At 38.5% G+C, this 20,815-nt stretch overlaps 2 protein-coding genes across 6 annotated transcripts in view; one reads left to right on the top strand and one right to left on the bottom strand.

Annotated features, from left to right (window-relative positions):
* Positions 1–20,815, top strand: part of LOC108017914 (uncharacterized) — a 127,031-nt gene that overhangs the window by 13,093 nt on the left and 93,123 nt on the right. The gene's annotated exons all lie outside the window — the stretch shown is intronic.
* Positions 5,729–19,309, bottom strand: LOC108017856 (cGMP-dependent protein kinase 1). 5 transcript variants are annotated; one of them, XM_065865080.2, is made up of 11 exons: positions 19,018–19,309; positions 16,667–17,194; positions 13,418–13,489; positions 12,160–13,059; positions 10,289–10,446; positions 9,907–10,190; positions 8,536–8,705; positions 8,236–8,474; positions 7,397–7,717; positions 7,108–7,339; positions 5,729–6,475 (listed from the first exon to the last, which is right to left on the bottom strand). In XM_065865080.2, the coding sequence occupies exons 2-11, from the start codon at positions 16,769–16,771 to the stop codon at positions 5,960–5,962; spliced, it is 2,997 nt and encodes a 998-aa protein (XP_065721152.2). In that variant the 5' UTR covers positions 16,772–17,194; positions 19,018–19,309; the 3' UTR covers positions 5,729–5,959. The 5 variants fall into 5 exon arrangements, with proteins under 5 accessions (XP_065721152.2, XP_016940545.3, XP_016940512.3 ...); XM_017085056.4 differs by having other exon boundaries at positions 12,160–12,564; XM_017085023.4 differs by having other exon boundaries at positions 16,667–17,015.

Below are 20,815 nucleotides of genomic sequence, written 5' to 3'. Positions count from 1 at the left end.
GCGGAATCCAATGGTTTGTCGCTGAGGTGGCAGTAAATTTAAAGCGATTTCCATTGTGGTTTCGGATCGGGCTTAATTGCATGCTGGCTGTTTATTAAATAAGGCTAGAACACAAAAGCGCTCGGGGCAGAATTGGAATTTGTCGCGTTTAAGAGGCTTTTAGGCGCCTGCATGCGGCATTCATTATGCTTTAATTTGCTTTAAGCCAATGCAAATGCAAATGCAAATGCAACTTTAACTGTTGCTCGCCAAGTCTGCGATGGCAAACAAAAACGCCAGAAAGGGGACACGGGCTTTTGACGGCGACGACGATCCTCCAAAACCGCCCCCAGAAATAATAAACATCAATTGCCTAATGCAAACAACCGCAGGAGCTCCTCGTGCTCAGTTCAGTTCAGTTCAGTTCACCCATGCTTATATTCATAGTCGTCCCGCTGCTCTTCAGTGCCCCCTCTTCACGGTTCTACACAGAGATAAAGAATTGGGGGATTAGGAATTCTACAAGTTTTATACGGACAGAGTGCTGGAAGTCCTACTTAAATCACTTAAGGCCTTAAAAATATTTTTAAAAGGTGTCTGAAAGTATGCAACAATAATTTTCAACTTCTAGAGATTTTTAAAATAGGCTATGATTTCGGTGCTAAGCAAAAATAAAAAGACTTACAAAATAATATCAATTAAAATATATTTAAGAGATTGCTTAATTTTTACACAAAGTAATTTTTCTTATAAACCATATGTGTAACTTCACTTTTAAAGACTGTGAACCTTCTCTTATTCCAATTATGTAGTAAGTAGTGTAGTTCTTAGGTTCGGGGTTCTACTTTTCTGCGGAATTTTGATAAGGTCGTTATAACTCGAGTTTCTTGTTAATGGAGGAAGAAAATTTACAGACTAAAAAAAATCAATGGTTTCAAGACAAACAAGGGATTATAATAAATTAAGAATTAAAACACTCAATAAATTTTCAATTTTTAAATGTCTTCAAATATAAAAAAAAATATATTATATCAATTTCTAGGTATTTTTTATGATCGTCAAGGCTAGACTATAGGATTTTTTACCAATGGCATAAGATAAGTAAATAATAAGACTATAAACTTTATAAGTACCTGGACAAACAAAGAATTTATTATAGTTAGAGATTAATTATAATTAAAATACAAGCTCAATGGTATATCTGTTTGGAGTTTTATACATATACGTATTGAACCTAATAGGCTCCTTATTGGAATTTTATTTTATTTTTCTCTCAGTGTACATTTGTTTGCATTTTTGTTGCTGGTGCTTGTTGAGAGGCAGCAGCAGTAGAAACGGAAAAAGTGCTCTGTAAATACGCAACGAGACGCGTCGTATAGTATTTAGGCAGTCCTTGCTGGAGTCCTCGTCCTGTGAACCCCAAACCCCCCCCCATCCTTTCACCTATAATTGTGTGTTTGTGTGTGTGTGTCGTCTTTTTATGAACTTGTTAACAATATAACGACCTTTTTGCCTGGCTACCTCATTGTTGCTGTAGCTTTACTTTCCCTCCGACTTCTATATGCCGCATTCCGTATGTCGAGTGGCAAGAGGTTGGCGCATCAAATGTTTGGGCTTAGCAAATATTTGCATACTTTCGGGCTGCTCAGGAAAATAACATAATTTGATTCCAGCAAGAGCACGCGGTAATGTGATTTTGTCTTGAACAAATGTAAACATATGTTTGTCCTTAGATATTTTTGGTGATTTTTCAAGGCACCAACTTCGAACTGTTGAGTGATTTATTGCTATTTAATAGTCTGTTCTTCACCAAGTGCAATCCTCAAGGATGTAATGCACGGAAGCTCCTTAAATGGCACACAAATATTGCATGAGCCTATTGCCCTAAAAGTATGCAACGCTGGGACCATCACTTCACGATGGCGATGGAAGACAAAGCTCATTATTTATTCATGGCATTCAGCACAGAAGTGTTTATGTGGCAGGACCTCCTAACTCTGCAGGCAGCTCCACTTCGGCCACAAATTGGCCAACAGCAAGAGGCATCTCAGGAAAAAGGGACAAGTGCCTCGCACAAAAAAAAAATATATGCAAATTTAACTTTTTACCCAGCATAAAAAGAAACTTTCTGATTCAACCTCTAGTTTTAGGTCTCTGGCACCCAAAACAAAATTGTCAATATTGTAAACAGATTCTTTTCTCGACCGAAGCTGATTAGATTGGATTGGATCCGGGTGGTAGATGTGCCCTCCTGCCCCCTTATAATTGCTACTCTTGTTGTAGACTCCATACATACGTGCTGGAGAACTTTTGCCCACATTGCCATACGAATGGTAACATTTTAAAGCTTATTTGCCCGGGTCGCACGTACCAGACCCCTCTGTTCCCTTGGAGACCAGGAGTTTCAGGAGAAGAGGAGCAACCATATTGGCCAGCCTTTGTGTAAATCGTTATTGAACACTCAAATCCTAATTGCACCCTGGGTGATCACTAGTAAGTGCGACGTTTGTCCTTGTTTGTGAACGGAAAATGGTCAACGACTCGGTTCATTTGGGGAAATGGATGGTTTATATGGTGAAATGGTAGTGCTGATTTCTTTTGTTCTCTGCGAAAGGATGGCCCTAATGATGAGTGTGGTTTCAAGAACCAACCAGTGATTTATAGTCTGCGTTGACCTTGGAAAACTACTGTCCTACTCTTATAGTGTGTTTAGACAGGGCCGCAACATTGTAGTTGCATGCTTAGAATATTTTTCGATAGGAACTCTGTGGATGGAAGAATAAGATTTCTAAGTTAGTTTGTATTCATTGACAAACTTATTTTAAATGCTAATTTTCTAGAACGACGAAAAAACTCTTACGTAATGATACTGCACATGTAGTGTAAACGTCCCACATCATTTTTGGAATGATGCGATGTGTGTGAACAGACTATCAAATCCGATTTGACAAACTTTGTCAGCTTTTCAGATATCCCCTTTTAAATTGGACAAACAAAACTTTCAATTTTCAAATGGGAAAATCGAGTAAAAATGTTCAAGATATTCAGTGCCTGCAGCTAGACACAATACTGTCCCTTTCGCCAGATGTTGTGTATAAAGTAAACAATAGTTACATTGATTAGGGTCTAATTTTAGTTTAAAGCCCCGCCTTGAAAAGGCAGCCGTAGAATTTGCATTTGTATGGACGGTTTGCAAAAGACTTTCATAAATACGGGCAATATAAATTTGCTCAGCAGCTGTCGACTTGTATTGCCATGCATATATTAGATTCTCAAACCTCATTTCGCCTTATATACACAAACTTGAATTTGCGAAACCCTTGTTGAACGTGTATATAAAAAAGCAAAGTTGATAAAACAACATTAAACAATATGAGCAGAACATGTCTATGTTTATTTATTTTCGGTACCAACGGGTTTGGTAATTCTGTAGAATGGTAAAAGTTTCTTGGAATGGAACTCGCTATGAAATGGCTTTAAACAAATATCCATTTGGCTAGTCAAAACAGATTTAAGCTCGACTGTCTGGCGCTGAAAACAAAAGACAATTCAAGCCACAATCAGCGGATATGTACAATATGCTAGCGAATATTCCCAAAAATAACCCACAAAAAACACCATCGATCAGGTCGTTATGACTTGTGAAACAAGTAAGACACACGAAAAACAAAAACCTTACCAAGGAAATGGCCACAAAGGAAAGGAAAATATAATCGTCGAAGCGAAAAAATGCCCCGCAATAATAAATGATAATTGATAATAACATTTTGCTACCTTCCTTCCGCCGGGGCGAAATGGAAAAATACTCGTAAGTGTATGTGGGGGAAATCAATAAAAAGCGTTGGCGAAAAACATTTGGTCACAATTTCAATTTTGGCCGCAGCCAACAGGAACTGGGGAACATTTCAACAATTTCCGCTACCGCCTTGGAAAAAAAGTGAAAATTTTCATTTCGCAACTGTCCCACAGTACGGAATGTGGCATTTCTTCGACACCTCCAGAATTTCTATGCGACTGCACACCGCGGCGACAAAGTTAGACGAAATGTCATCATTTCCGTTGGGAAAACTGTGCGCGCTCAACTGGCAACGGAAAAGCGTAGGAAAATTGAGAAGAGGTGTGCTGAAGGGGGTCTCAGGAAAACCGCCGTCGTTTAGTTTACCCAGCAAAATGATGGCGCTGACGACTGTCGACTGGTGGAAAAAGGTTAACTAAGAAAGCCATGCAAATGCCTTTTTATTTCCCCACAAACTTTGGGCCCGCAGAAAACGAAAACGAAAAAAAAATATACAGAATTCCCGGGAATCAAAGAACTCTTTTCTGGTCCCAGGCAATCCCTCTTACGGTTCTTAAACGAAGCGTAAAATTGTTAAATGAGTGCGAATGTCTATGGCGGTAAAAAAGGTCCCATTCTATGCCGCCGAACTTTCTTTCATCCATTGACCATTTCGCAGCATACTAAATTATTGATTAACCATGTTGTTCGCCATGCACGTTTGCTGCCCAGATTATTTCAACTTTCCCTATTCGTAGCTCAAATTAAATTGGGTTTTCGTTCCCCTTTACTGAACGGAATTTCAATTGATTTGTCTTCTTAAAAGTATCTGTGTTACGAATGATTGGACATGGTCTATAGGGTTTTAAATTAACCATGGTGCTTGATTGAAGTTTTCAATTTGCCTAATTTTCTACATAGTTATGTGATTTAATCGGTGAAGTGAAAGAAATCTATAGAGGTTTGAAACCTCTTCAATAAGTGCCTAAAAGTATGCTGTAAAAATATTTGAATATTAATTTTTAGGAGTTTTGTACACCAAATATATTGTTGCATACTTTTAGACCATTTTTTTTTTTTAAAGAGATTAAGTCACAATGTATTTTACATATTATTTTGTCATTTTGATCGATCGATTTGATCGATCATTGCAAAATGATTAAACTAAGTTTGAATGTAAAGAAATTTAAAGATCTCTAAGTTCTCTGGAAAAGGTGCCTACAAAAATGCTGTGTAGGGCAGTTGCTTTATGCCAATTATCCTTAGAACTGATGCACATCAAATATATTATGGCATACTTTTAGACTCTTTTTATAGAGATTCGACTTTATAGACAAACAACTGTGCAACAAACTGTATAGCTAGTAGTTTCAATAAACGCAATATGGCGTTGTAAATTTGATTGTGAGTCTCAAAACTGCATTAAGACTCTGCTAGTAATATGGAAAACAACAAGGCCATAGTAGGTGATGAAACCCCCTTACAAATGATGATGTATTCAGGACAGACAGGACAAAGCGAACTACATTGATATTGATGGCGATGATAAAGGCTAGTATGTAGCCAAACAAGGCGGGAGCGTCACAATAAGTTAGGTTGTATAACTAAGGGATCTCCCTGCTGGAGACAAAGTGGTCTTATATTTCGCAACTTTGTGGAATTGCAGTTGGCAAGCAGTGAGGGGAATGGAAAGGAATGGCTAAATTGAATTTGTTTACTTACCTGTGGTGTGTGCCGGTGAAAGCCAAAGAAAACCAGCTTGCGGTTCTAATTGATGCCGCGAGTACAAATAAACCTTCGGGCCCAGCTGCCCAAGCAGTCTATGTTGACTTTCAAAGCAAGTAAGTTGTCGAATGCTTCAAAAGAAATGTTGAAAACGAGTCATTTGAAAGGTCAAAGCTATTACCATTGAAAGGTACTCAAAGAACTTACTTGAATATGTGATGGGCTACCCAACCCAAGACTTTTTACAAATTGGTGATATAATTGTTCATGTTTAATTTAGTCAATTTAAAGTGTACTTTACATCTTACAACTACAGCTCTTAGCATTAGAATAAAATATGTAACAAATGGTTAATAGGACTTATTTTCGAAGCTAGTAATTAATACGAGGTTGTTATGGCTGCTACGTGGGTAATACCCAAAATTACAAAGAAAAACTTTAAACTAATATCCGAAATTGTACATAATTTACTGCTCAGCTTTAAAAGTCTTTATCCCAACCGCTCAATTCCTCCGGTGGTTCGTAGTCGTTTTCCACACCCGATGGCCCAAAATATTGCAGGTCTGTCCAACTTTTCAGGGGTCTCTTGATGGGGGAGGGCAATTGCTTGAGTTTCAGTCGCTGCCAATCCAGACTTTCGAACCAGCTGTGCCGCTTGATATCGGCGATTCCCTTGCGTTGGTATCCAAGTCTTTCAGCCGGGAGTTGTTTGCAGAGATGCCGGACCAAATGCTGGGCTGACTTGGGGATTCGCGATGGCATGTGGATAACGTCGATGCCACTGAGGATTTGTTGATAGATCTTGATCTGGTTAACGCCCCTGAAAGGGGTTTTACCCACAAGCAGTTCGTACACTAGAATTCCCAACGCCCAGTAGTCAACGGCTCGGTCGTGACCACGATCCAGGATTATCTCAGGAGCCACATACTCCGGAGTTCCGGCGAACGTATTGGTCTTCTCATTGTGCCGCACAAACTTGGCAAACCCAAAATCAACCTAGAAACAACAAAGAATTACAGAAATGGTACAATGATACAGAAATTTCAGCACTTTTAAATCTAAAATTATTTAATGTTATATAGTTTAAATCAGAAAATACTAAGATACATTTTCCTCAAATTTTTTAGGCATCATTTTAAGTAGTTCGAAATCCTTAAAGATTTTAAATGACCAAAGGTTTCAATTCTTAGAGAGGTGTCTAGAAGTATGCAGTAACAAAAAAAACTTCCTCCACCACAACTATATAGAATCTTAGGTACTTTTACACGCTATTAAAAGATAGCAAACGTGTAGTAGCCTACTTTTAGACACTTTTTAAAGTGATAAAGTTAAGAGAGTGATAAGTTATAGATTTTTAAGAGAGATTTAAAAAAAAATTTTAATTGTTTATCTATTTTAAAAAATGTCTAAAAGTATGCGTAAAAAGGGTTCCGTAAATTCTCAAATATAGAGACCACTTTTATATGCTTTTTTGAGTAATGTAAAGAAGTACTAAAAGGTGTCTAAAGATATGACGCTAAAAATGGGTTTTAAAACCTCAAATATTCAGTAGTCAGATTTTAAAACCTTTGTTAAAAAATTTTCAAACATTTAGAGAGTCTTGGACTATTATTTCATGTTCTCCTTACCAATTTGCAGTAGCCATCCGTGCCCAGCATCAGGTTCTCGGGTTTCAAGTCTCTGTAAATGAAGTTGTGCGAGTGCAAGTAATCGAAGGCCTCGACGACACAGCCCGCTATAAATTTAGCGGTCTTCTCATCGAAATACTGGCGCTTTGACATCACCGTCCATACATCACCGCCCATGCACGCCTCCATTAGGAAGTAAACGTATTTGTCATTGCGGTACGTGCGGTAGAGTCTGAAATAAAATAACATTTAGTATCGGGCGAAGTTAAGTGCCTGAGTTACGACTCACTGTACTATGAAGGGCGAATGGCGGCACTTAATCATTACGTTCTTCTCGTTGTAAACGTGCTCTATTTGATCTTGTTTGACCACCTCGATTTTTTTGATGATCTTCAAAGCTAGAGCCTGTTGGCCGAGAGCCACCAGATCCACGCGGCCAAAGGCCCCGCAGCCCAGAGTGGCTATCTTCTTCAGTTCAGAGATGGCCACCTGGGAGTATTCGTTGTCGAATTCCAGGGACTTGTTACTAGATCGACCGCTCGTATCGCTCCGCTGGCTGCTGGGCTTCTCGCGCAGCTGTTTAATGGTTCCCAAGTAACTTATGAAAGCTCTAATCATGGAAAATATAATAAAACAGATGTAAAAAATTGCACAAATTTAAATGAATCCGTATTATTAAAGGGATCATCATTTCTGATAACTATCTTAAAGATACTTATTTTTGGTTATTATAGGAAGGGTTTATTAGTTTGGGTTAAGATTTATTATTTAAATATTTGCCCTGAGTTTTCGGAATTCGACTTTAATATGGACAATATGTAAATGTATAGTAAATTTACTATATTTGAAAAATGTCTCTAGGAGTAGAAAACTTGTATAATGTATGTTCTTATTTTAGAAAAAAATTAGAAAAATCATGTCCCCTATGAAATCGAATTTCTAGAGTTCAGGGGATATTTTCAATTGGGTGTAGACTTAAATATTTGTTTTAAGCTGTTAAAATTCAATAATATTAGTTAGTTTCCTTGCGTATTATTGTTTATAATAAGTCATTTTTATTCCTCTACCTCAATTTTTTTCAAGTATGACAATTAATACCGCCAAATATCGATTGTATTTGGTACTCACTCTCTGTCCAGCATTAGCACCTCAGTGCCCGGAGCATCGGCATAAACACTGGCCTGTCGCACATCCGCGTTCAATAGGGCCTGCTCCCCGAAGTAGTCCCCCCGCTTCCGCTTGGCCACAATCTGCTCTTGCTGCTGCTCATCCCGCTTCTTTATGGTCACGGTTCCGCACCGAATGATATAGAACTCGTTGCCCACCTCGCCTTCGCGCACTATACAGCTGTCGGTCTCGTAGAATTTCTGGAATACAATGGAGTAATTGAGTTGGGGGCATCTATCGATAGCCGGGCTGACTTATTACCCTTTGCAGAAGATCTACGACTTTGAGCAGCAGACTCTGGTCGAATTCCTGTAAAAACGGTGCCGACCGCAGGAACTGAAGGTTCTCCTCGCGCTCCCTGGAGCCAGAGATTTGCATGATGGCCCGGAAGGTTTCGCGTGTGATTTTCCAAACGCGTGCATCGGTGGCAGCTAGAAAGGATAAATCCCAACGGAGTTGTATTTCAAGAACACAGAGAAAAATGTCGATAAGATATTATAGGATATCATTTGTAAGAAATGCAGTTCGCTTTTTTGATCTCTTTTTGATTTCTGAGAGTTTTAAATATGGCTGTCTCTTACTCAGAGTAATTATACCCGTTACTCGTAGAGTAAAAGGGTATACTAGATTCGTCGGAAAGTATGTAACAGGCAGAAGGAAGCGTTTCCGACCCCACAAAGTATATATATTCTTGATCAGGATCACTAGCCGAGTCGATCTAGCCATGTCCGTCTGTCCGTCTGTCCGTCTGTCCGGATGAACGCTGAGATCTCGGAAACTATGGGAGCTAGGCTATTGAGATTTGGCGTGCAGATTCCTGAGCTTCCTACGCAGCGCAAGTTTGTTTCAGTAGACTGCCACGCCCACTCTAACGCCCACAAACCGCCCAAAACTGTGGCTCCTACAGTTTTGATGCTAGATAGAAAATTTTAACTGAATATAATGTTCTCATCAATACCTATCGATTGACCAAAAAAAAGTTTGCCACGCCCACTTTAACGCCCACAAACCGCAAAACCCTGTGACGCCCACAATTTTCATGCTAGATAAAAATTTTTAACTGAAATGTATTGGTCTCGTCAATACCTATCGATTGATCCAAAAAAAACTTTGCCACGCCCACTCTAACGCCCATAACGCTTAAATCTGTATACCGCCGGTAGGTGGCGCATTTTAATCTCGCTTTGCTGCTTGCATATCTCCATTTAGCTGAGTAACGGGTATCTGATAGTCGAGGTACTCGACTATAGCGTTCTCCCTTGTTTTTCTCTCTTTTCTCTCTTTCGCGGTTTAAGAGAATTTCCAAGAAATACCAGTTTTCAATATTAAGCTAACATTATTGAATACCCTTTCTTAATATCAAGTATATTTATTCAAGAAATACCAGTTCTCAATATTAAGTTAACGTTATTGAATACAATTTCTTAATATCAAGTATATTTATTTAAGAAATACTAGTTCTCAATATTAAGTTAACATTATTGAATACCATTTCTCAATATTAAGTATATTAATTCTCAATATCACTTTAACATTATTTAATGATAAAACAGATTCCAAATATAAACATTGATCCTTAGGTATTTTTTTTCAGTGTACTTATATTTTTCCAATACAAAGCAAGGAACTTACCCTGTATGGTGGCCTGTCGAGGGGCGTTGTAGAGGATGGCCAGTTCGCCAAAGACGGTGGCCGGTCCGAAGTTGGCCACCAGCTGGCCCCCACGGATGACATCGTACTGCCCCTCGGCGGACACATATATCTCGGAGCCCTCCTCGTGCTCGTGGATGATGAGGCTGTGCTTCTTGTAGCTGGCCGGGGCCATTGCATTGATAACCATCTCTTTGCGCTCCTTGTCCATTAGATTATTGAGGAAATCATTGCGCTCAATGGCCGTTCGTATGAGATTGCGTGTGCTGTGGGGCGAATTCGTTGGATATCATTGGTTGTGGGGGGCGGTAATAACCCTAGGATTGTTTGTTTTTCTCTAATTCAGCTTGGTTGTTTCACTTACGCTTCGTCCTTTGCAATAAATTCGATTTCAATGTCGCCCTGAATGGGGAAATTGGGACGGACATAGATGAGGCCACCTTCCACGCGATGGGTCTTTGGAGTTGGGGAATCGTTGGATTTCTGAGTCTCGCCGCCATCCACCGGTTTTGCTATTTGATCCTGGTAGTTTTCGTGCGAAATGGCCGGAAAAAAAGGTAATAGATACTCTTAATACAGTTGATAAGAGCTCAGATTGTATTTCGTTTAAATACGATTTTTACTTAATGGTTTCTGATAAGCCCTTGGAAATTTGTCTCTATAAAGTCAAGGTCTATTTACCAAAACAAAGTAACATAAAAAATTATAACTGAAACTGGCAAAATAAGTACTTGGTACTAAACGTTAAGGAAAAACACCATATTGTCTTGAGCAGCATTATTTCGCTATATTGGACCGATTAGCCACAGGCTGCCAATGGAGCACATCCAAAACAGCAGGGGAAAGTGCCTTTTTTGGTTGGCGGAAAGTTTCGGTTCGTGTCTGTTGGCGAACAATTAACATTTAACTTGTTTTTACAAGTGTGCTGGGCGCACGGTTCAATTGCAGGCAGCTGTTCGGTGTTTCAGTTTCCCCCGTTTTGCCTTCGGGCAATGGAGGGCTAAATGTTGACTCCCACATAAAAGTTGCATCAAATAGCAAATGGAGTGTAGCTTTCCGACAGTCAAACACACACAACCTGTCAGAGGAGAAAAGTTTCTGGGTTTCTGAATAAACATACATGAGGCGAAACTAGTTACTTGTTTTCGGCAAGCCTCAGTACGTACAGCAGAAAGGAACTACAAAGTTTTGACATAAAGTCTAACAATTATGGAAAAAAAATAAAAACTTATACATCTAACCACAAAACACTCAAAAACTGTCATAACCTATAGTGTAGGAAATATTGCCCAAAACAATTTCCCTTTCCAGCAAACTATATTAAATTGTGTGCAACATGTTTAGGTAATATTTTATAAAATATAGGTGCAGAGAAAGTTGTGGGTAATACTCTTAATTTTAGATCATTTAGATTTATCAGTGTATTTTTATAAAAGAACTTTTAGTTTATCAGGAAGTATATGAAATTTGTGCTGTTTCTTACAATATTTGTAAATTATAACCAATGATAAAAAAAGGTTTCTAACTAGTTTTTGACATTATAAAGAAAACATCAAATAAAAGAAATTGGTACTTTAAAATTGTGAATAAAAATAGTAATAAATATTATTAAAAAGAAAAAGGAAATAAATATTATTACTATTTAAAATATAATAATAATCTAAATTATTCAGGCCAACATCTTGTGAAATAAAAACTATTCCTTTCTTTATTAAACATTTAAAATAGAAAGTCCAAAGAAAATCCAAACATCAAGAAATATAATTTAAATAAGCCTGACATTATATAAAATACATATCCAGTAACAAAATAAAATCATCATATACCATACAAAAGTTATGAATATCATTTAAATGAACCCGATATTTGATGAATACTTTATTTCTACACGTTAATTATAATTGTTTATATTACTTTTGTCATGTTGCTTGATGTTTAAGCTGAAAAATATTGAAAAATGCACGTAGTAAGTTTTTCTTCTGCAATGATCTAGTAAACAATATTGAAGGGATACAAAGAGGGGCTGAAAGAATGAGAGGTTTGCCCACAGAACTAGAAAAACTTAACCATCTTTGCTTCTACTATTTTAACCATCTAGTAGATAGATTGTAAACGGAGTTCCCTTTACCATCCCCATCTCTCACCAACATTCACCGGAGTGAATGTTTGAAAAGCCGCAGAGTTCTGGCCATTCCTGGCCGGGCATGTCATCCGGCCAGCCACCTCATTACTTACCCGACTATTCGAAGCATCCTGCAGGAGGTCCTGCGAGCGTTCCACGCTCCGCTTCTTCCTCAAGTGGAGGGGCGTTCCGGGGACGAGAAGTTCCGGGGGCAGCGGCGGTGCCGGCGGTATGTTAATATCGGGCATGGTGGACACACGTCGGCGGCGCTGGTTGTCCGGCTGCGGCGGGATCTGGAGCTGGTTTTGGCTCTGGCTCTTGGCCAGATAATTGAGTGACAGGCTGGCGGAGCTCTTGGCGCGGGGCGGCTCCTTTTGGTCCTGCGGCAGGACGCCATTTGTCAGCTGGCCGTTAATGGCGGCAGGACTACTACTACCACTACCACCACTGCTGTTGTTGTTATTGGCATCGCTGCTCTGCCAGGACAAGGTGTCATCCGTCTGCCGGTCGCTTAGTTCCTGCGTGTGACCAATGAAAAACTTTACAGGACCCTCACGGGGCACAGGTGTTGTGGAGGCTGTGGGTGAGGGTGTGGCTGTGGCTGTGGCGACATCCTCATCGGCAACGCCCTCATCAATTATGCCATTCACATTCACTTTGAGTTTTGACTTGCCGCCAACGAGGACATCGATGGCATGTGCATTAGCAGCCGGCTCCTCCTCCTCCCGATCCTCCTGCCCATCCCGATCCTGCTGCACCTCCTCCACCTCGATGCTGGGCACCTCGGAGGGCAGGGCGGTGGCCCGTCGCTCTTTGACTGGTTTTAATTTCGAACTTGAGCGTGTGACATTAATTGCACTGCCGCCCAGCGAGGACGACTCCTGCAGTTTGTCCTTGTTGGAGCGGAACTTGCGCTCCAGGTTGCCATTGTTTGCCCCACCATTTTCGGCCACCGACTGCAGCAGGGAGGGGGGAGAGCCGGGCGACTGCTGTCTCAGCCTTTGAAGTTTGGCCTAAAGGACCCGAGGACCAAGGACCAAGGAGCAAGGACATCCACCAAGACAAACACAGCGGTGCAAAAGTTTTCGGAGTTCCGTGGACAGTGGAGGCGTTGACGGGTGTGTATATATTTACAAGTGTTTGGTGACGATATTATAGCATTGTGTACCCCGAATCGTTTGAAAGTATAAGAAACATACAAGCATGTGTGCAAATATTAGTCGAGTTCCACAAAAAGACAGGTGGAACAGGTGGGGAGTATATAGATATAGGTAAAGAAAGGTGGGTACATAGTGCAGTTGGGAGATTTTTGGTTTGGGGGTTCTGAGTTCTGGTTTCTGGGATATGATATATGGTTTCTGGGGAACTCACCTCACTGGCACTTGGAGTGACGATGGGCGAGTACAGTGGCTTCTCCTCGCGACGAATATACAGACCAATTTGCTGAAACACAAATGACTCATATTAAAAACGTTTTCTTTACAAGATTGTAAGCACGACCAATAAACACTTCCCTCTGCCATCTGTTTATACATGCCCTTAATTGGCTTAATTAAATATTGACTCAAAAAAAAATCGTACTATAAGTACAAACAATGTAAGCCGCAAAATCATCAACAGAAGCCTTTTTTATTAGCCCACTTATGACTAATATTTACTTTGCATGATTTATTGCTTTATTCCGCTGACACAAAGGTACTTTTAAAACCAACTCACACTCATATTGTAACAAGATAAATACAATTTAAAGATAACATCAAAATTAATCAAAAATTTTACATTGTTACGGCTCTCAGTTAAGATAATAATAATAGTTAGGATGATAATTTATATATTTTAAAAAATATCTGTTTGTTTGCTTCCGATTCTACAAATTACCTTGATATATACTTAAATACACTAATAACATTTTGGTAATATTTAAAGAAATAACATTTTGATTCTTTAAACACATCATTGTTAGTAAGTAAGTAAAGCATTTTCATTTAAAACGATTGCTCAATAACTCTTTTTGTATAGCTTTGAAATAAAATACTTTATTTTGGCTTAACTTTTATCTATTTCTGTAAAAGCAATTTGAAGTTGAACATCTCTTCCTACAACATTTTTAACCACACTCTCAGCTTAAGCCTTCAACCATAGAAACCACTTTCCATTGTCATTTTCTTTTTTAAATACAGGGCTTTACCATACATAATACCCTAACCATTTAAATTTCCCAATTGTGTCCCTTTTTGGACCCTTCAGCACGTCATTTACGGATTCCCCGTACAAATTCCGGATTGATTGGCTTAAATTGGTGATGAACAGAAAGCTTTAAACAAATCTCACAAATTACCATAAGCATTGTTGATTTACAAACGTATTATTCCATCTCGACTTCATGACTTGTAACCTCTTCAAAAGCGAAAAAGTTTTGACACGGTTGCCTGTCATGTGTCGTAAAGTATTTTTAAGTTATGTTTTTTATTCATTGTGCAACAATGTTTTAAAAATAGCTGAGGCATCTATGACTTGTGCTTGTCATAAGTCATAATTTAGTTTGAATTTATTAAAGCTTTTCGTATTTATAATATTAGTAGACTAAATACTTACTTAAGTTTAAACTTGGTATTCATATATTTTAAGTTCAATGAGGTGAAAAGTATCTAATCTTTCAATTGGCAAGGGTTCTAATGAAACATTCAAGCCTGTTTTGAGGGTCTAGTGCAGACACAAATAAACACGTGTCAATTTGCGAATCGCCTGGATGGATATGCTTTGATATGCTAATCGAGCTAAACGACGGCATTTTGACAGGTTTTCCGTTTTCCCACGGAAGCGCCAAATTCTGTTTTTGGCCGATAAAGTCACCGATAACGCAGACCTGCAGTTGAAGGAGAGGTTTTTTGGGGGGTTCCCGAACTCAAATCCCTCTGATTCTCAGTCTACGTCATTTCACGTATTCCTCCCCGGGGCCCTTTGCCTTTCTAAAGGCCTTGGCCCCCAAACTCCCGCAGTTATTTAGAATTACGGCGACATGTAAGTTGTGCGTGCAATCACGTTCATTTCAGTTCTCGCAGCCTGGAACCATGTCATTCCTAGTCCTATTCCTAGAACTTCCCAGAAAAAAGACAGCTACAGATGTTTCTATAGATAGCCCAGACATCCGACGGATCCTGCATATTTATACGTCATTTGTAGCCACGACTGCAAGCTGCTCCACTCACATATTTTGTTTTTAGATTTATGCATGAGCTGAAGTTCTCCACCCACTGGAGTATGATTTTTCTTACGATTCCCGTTTTCTTCCCACACCTATTTATATGCATGCTTATCATATTTTTGCATACCTAATGCCAACTCGTCGTAGAATGTTTGTTATTGATGAAACGCCAGGATTGCAGATAGTCAAGTGCCGTGCAGATTGAAGTATTCTCTGAAGTCGGTCCTTGTGACAATTTGTCAAAGCATCCCCAGAAAATATACAAATGTATTTGAGCTGTTTCTTTTATTAAATTGGTATCTTTGTTTGCGCATATTTTTTCGAAGTACTGGTTTATTGTTTATTTGCTTAACGAACTTTGCTCATATGTAAAAGTATTTTCCCAAACAAAAGTTAATGGGAAATCAGCCATCGTGTTTTTCCCTACTTTTTTTTGGTTCTAAGATAAGCCTGTTAAAAAGTAAGCGTCATGGACAAAAAATTAGTGATAAGAAAAACTAGGTTTCGCTCCAAACACTTTTTAACGTGATTCCATACCCTATTTTTGGCTAGTGCAAAGTCATTTCCGCTCTTAAAAATAAACGAAGAGCTATTAGAAAAAAAATAGGAAATTAGTAATGGAACACAGAAAGAAATATTCAAGTACATTGTTCTTAAATTGAGAACATTCGTTCTTAAAAACCGCGTAAGGACATTTTGGTATTAATGTTCTTGATATTAGAACAAAATAGTGAGAAGAGAAAAGTTAATTTGAGTTTATTTAACATCTCTTTGATAAGTATACACTACTGAATGGACTAATAGTTTATTTGTTGACATATAAAATGTAAATACCGCCACTTCAACTTGACTCGAGCAAAATGAATACATTTTCTACTTAAAAAATGTCGATCTATTTTTAAGAACAATTTCTACTCAAGTGAGAACGTCAGAATTCTCTCTGTGAAGTAATATACTACTATTTTCAGTTTAGATAAGAACTATAAGATAGATTTGTTGGATCTAATAACATATTAGTGTCTTAAGTTTGGAGATCAAAGGTATTTGATATTGTAAATTTTTTTTATGAAATCTAGTATATTGGGTATCTTTGGTCCTTTAGAGATCAAAGGTATATTATATTTTAGTACTTTATTATATTTAGTATATAGGGTATCTTTGAGTCTACACCACCCCATTTTTATTCTGTTCCGTTTAGAGATCAAAGGTATATGATATTTTAGAATTTCTTTATTTCTAGTGTATTGGGTATCTAAAAACCTGCACCACCCCATTTTATTTGCCGTTTCGCTACACATTATTTATGGTTTTCTCTCGTCGCCCCGATTAACTCAATTAAGCACTTGATGAACTTATCAGTCGAGTTATCAGACAAGTGCAATACTAAAGCGTGATCTGTGGCACGCGGAACTCACCACGGGACTATCTTGTGTGTTGAGTATCGTATCGGTGTTCTCATCTTGGGCGGGTGTGAATTTGTTTTTGCTGCGATGATGGAAAAGTCGGGGAAAGCAGGCCATATTGTCGTTGGTTCGGATCGGGCTAATGTATCTGTATCTGTATCTGGCTACTCTTTTATTAGCCGTGGCTATTCGCTGGCTCTTTTATCTCAAATCGGTTGCTGCGGTTGCTGCGTGTGGGTTAAACACTTTGATTACCCCGGCCATATTCCCTGATTTATGGTCAAGGATTTAATTGCGGCTATAAATTGGTTGTGTTCGGTTGCAATTGTCGCGGATTATGTATGCTTCGATTGTGATGGGGCTACAATTCGATTTACTTGGGGCATTAATTGATAAGCTTGGACTACTATGTATTTATTTAAAGTCGCTGTATCTAAGCTTTTCAAAAAGTTCTTATCACTTTTATTTAATAATAATCATAATACGTGTGGCTTGGCACATCAAGATTATTGTTTTGACACTTTTGAGGGATTCCGGAAACTGGGTTTCATTGTGAATATTTATATTTATACACCAAAATGCAGGTTATTTGCAATACTTAAGAATTAAGATTATTTTTTTAAGGCTTCTATATATTTTAGGAAATGTTGCCAACAATTTTTAATTTAATAAAAGATATAGAAGTCTATTTCCTGAGTTATATTTACATGTCAAGAATTAACTATTAAATGTGGATTTATAAAGTTAGGACCCTTGCTTTAATTTTAAAATTTAAATGTCCCCTTTATTTAGATGTCAAGAAATAACTATCAAAATGTGGTTTTATAAAGATAGGACCCTTGCCTTAAATTTAAAATGTGAAATTTAAATGTTCCCTTTATTTTTAATGAGATACAAACGACTCCAAAGCAAAGAACACCCATGAATTTATTGAAAAACCGATTTAGTTTTCAGTGTGCTAAGGAAACCACTAAAGTCGGTATCTAGTAAGCTATAACCGGAATCTGGAGAAACTAGAAGTACGCACTCAAAGGCAACGAGCCAGATATTGTGCAGGCCATCATCGCCATCAGCTTTCAGTTGGCCATCAAAAGCAAAGGATTCCAAGGGCACCACTAAATCCAAGGGGTTGACCACATCGGTTTATCAACTGTCCCAGAAAACCGGGTGAAGCATTTGCTTTGCATCTGATAAATTTGTTTGTGGAACAAAAGTTTCAAAGTTCAAAAATTATGCGCATCGTCAACTGGCTGCTCCACTGATTTCTGGGCTTTAATTGTGCTACCAATTTCTCGGGTTTTTGTTTCTGTTCGCGATGAGTCAGTATGCTTGCTGGCTTTTATCATCCATTTTGGCTCTTATCGTTTCAAATGCCTAATTGTTTTCTATTTATGCGGTGGGATTTCATTGTTTGGCCAAAAGCTCTGAGGCAAATGCCTTGAACGGGGTGTAAGTTAAGACCCCGAACTTGGAGTATTTGCCGGACTCAAAAATCAGATACTCGTAGATATAGCTGGGTTTTATCAACCACGTATTGTTTTGTATTTCCTTATACCATTGTTTTTTTCCGATAACGCCAATGTGCATTTCACATTGCACAAATAAAGAAATGCTTGTTTTGATGGCCATTTGTATCTGGCTTTCCCCGCCATGGTTTTTGGGAAATAAAAAATGTAAAAAAGCGAGTAAGTAATGGCAAACACAACAGCTACATCAACAATATCGACAAGAGAAAGGCCGGTGTGATTCGGAGCCGCCAGTCACGAGTCACTCATTTATATTAATTTATTGACATTTCGTTTGCAGTTATCAGCACACTTTTCTGCTTCTTTATTTGTTGTTCCGCACAGCTCGCTTTTTCATTGCATTTCATAATGAAGTTATTGCTCCAGCTTTTTAAATTGTTTTTAGGTTTTGATTTCGTTTATAGCATAATCACGTTCACAATAACATTTTCGTTCAAGGAAACTGTTGTCGTGCTGCGATAAGATTTTTTTTATGGCAAAAGGTAAAGTTCACGCATGTTTTTACACTTTTACAAGGTGATTGGTTATATTATACATAACAAAAACTTCGAAATTAATCCAAATTTAAATGGTTTTTTTTTTAGTTCTGACGCACAGGTTATTTCTTTCACAGGTTAGAGCACTTGAATGTTTTCACCAGTTTGTCGAAGAATATGTCAGCCATATCTTTTGATTAGATATCAATATCAGGAACTCCAAGATGATTGATATATTTGTTGACTTTCCATTTGTCAAACAGAAAGGAGAGTGAAATATAGAGTTGAATTTCAAGCAGAACACTTTTATTCACCAAAAGAACCCATGGCCTTATAAGTAGCTTTTCACTTTTCAACAAACCACTTGAGTGCGGGACATGCATAGCGGGCATGTCAAGACCGAAAATGACCGTATTATAATCGAGGGAAATACATTCGTGGCTTTTCACTTCCTAAAAAACTGCAAATCCCAAGCCGAACGGGTCATTTTACACCTTCGCACGTAACCACTTCCGCTCCACGAGGGCCATTCATAGGCTGAATCAGGGGGGTACGACTACGAGTACTGGGGTACTCCACATATAGAGAGCACTACCGATCCGATCCGAAAACCTTCCGCACACCTGCCGCCGTGGAGGCTGATAACTCGACTAATTTAACGCGGCCAATTTAAATTGGCAATTTGCTCGGCGCGGCTACGGCGACGCCAACTTCGACCGCGACTGCGACTGGCTTTATGTTTATCGGTATCAGTTGAAGTGCCCGCCTAGAGGCCTTATCTATGGAGAAGTGTTGGGCATGCCAGGCGTCACTGTTAACGCGAGACGGTCTTTTGGCCCCAAAAAGCCCATGGGTGTCGCCCCAAGGGGGGTTTAAGTTTGAAGAGTAATGGGCACAGGCAAATAGGAAAGAGCTTATCTGGCCCAAACTCTCATTTCCCATCTGCCACATGGCGAAAGTCAAATATGGGTATTTATTTTTAGCGCGAAAATCTGTTTAACTGCCTCAAGTAAACTTGATTTATATTCGGTATACCCGGAAAACCTACTTAAAGTGAAGGAGTTATTACCCAAAACTTTTAAGTTATAACTAATAAAATTTAGGTATTGCCTGTTTCCTTAGTGTAGACATTGGAAATTCACTTAGTTAGTTTCTTAGTTACTTCACTAAATAAAGTATTTCCCCATAATTTATAAAATACTTTAGAAAAAAAATTAGTTCATCTAGTTTGCTAATTCTAATGAAGAAACATTGTATATTTACTTAGTATAAAAAAAACTAAATTATTAATAGTAAATTTTTAAAAAAATTTTAAAACCCTCCAAATTTGTCTATACTCATATAAAAACACATATTCTATATATTTATTTTAATTATTTCTTATTTTATTCTTCTTACTCGAATTTTCATCTCTCCTTTAAAAGGTTTTTTATAAATATTTTGTTATAGCTTGGTACTATATTTTTTTCAGAATATAAAATATAAAATAAAACCATATAATATATTATTCAGCAATGCAAATAAAAAAGGCATTTGCAGATCCAAGATATTATTAGTACCGCCAATCTAAAGTATAAAGGTAAGGCCCTTCTACCCATTATGTAAATCAAATGTGTTGACAAATGGCAAGACCTGGCGTCACAAATTAGAATTCTTCGGGCGTTCAAGATAGACGAAGTTTTTATTCATTATGCCCCTAAATGCGTAACTAAAGCAATTTGAAAGTAGAACTCATTTTCACTCTCGACTTGGGGCCCAAGTCGTGCGCTTTTTGCCGCGACTCCCGACTCTACGTGCCCATATGCCTAAAAGTATGCACGTATCTGCCGACATTGTCGTTTGATTAAACTTGTTAACACACATTTTCCCGCGACATTTTTGCCACCAGCGGATGTGAAGGCGGATGCCAAAGTTTTCCAACCAAGACCAAGATCAAGACCGTAACCATCCCATGCCCATCCCATCCAATCCCTTTAAAGTCAAGCGGTGCAAGCTCATTTGGTCCAAGGAAGCCAGGGCCAACGAAACTCGGGCATAAATTCTAAAATATATATCTGACTGGGTATTTCCTGTCCCGGCAGGAAGTTCTATTGCATAATCTTATTAACCACAAACACACACAGTGCGATGGCACACCCACCAAACACACTCATCCACAC

Source organism: Drosophila suzukii, chromosome 2L (genome assembly GCF_043229965.1).
Source record: "Drosophila suzukii chromosome 2L, CBGP_Dsuzu_IsoJpt1.0, whole genome shotgun sequence".
Classification (NCBI taxonomy): domain Eukaryota; kingdom Metazoa; phylum Arthropoda; class Insecta; order Diptera; family Drosophilidae; genus Drosophila; species Drosophila suzukii.
This window is presented reverse-complemented; position numbering and strand designations above follow the sequence as displayed.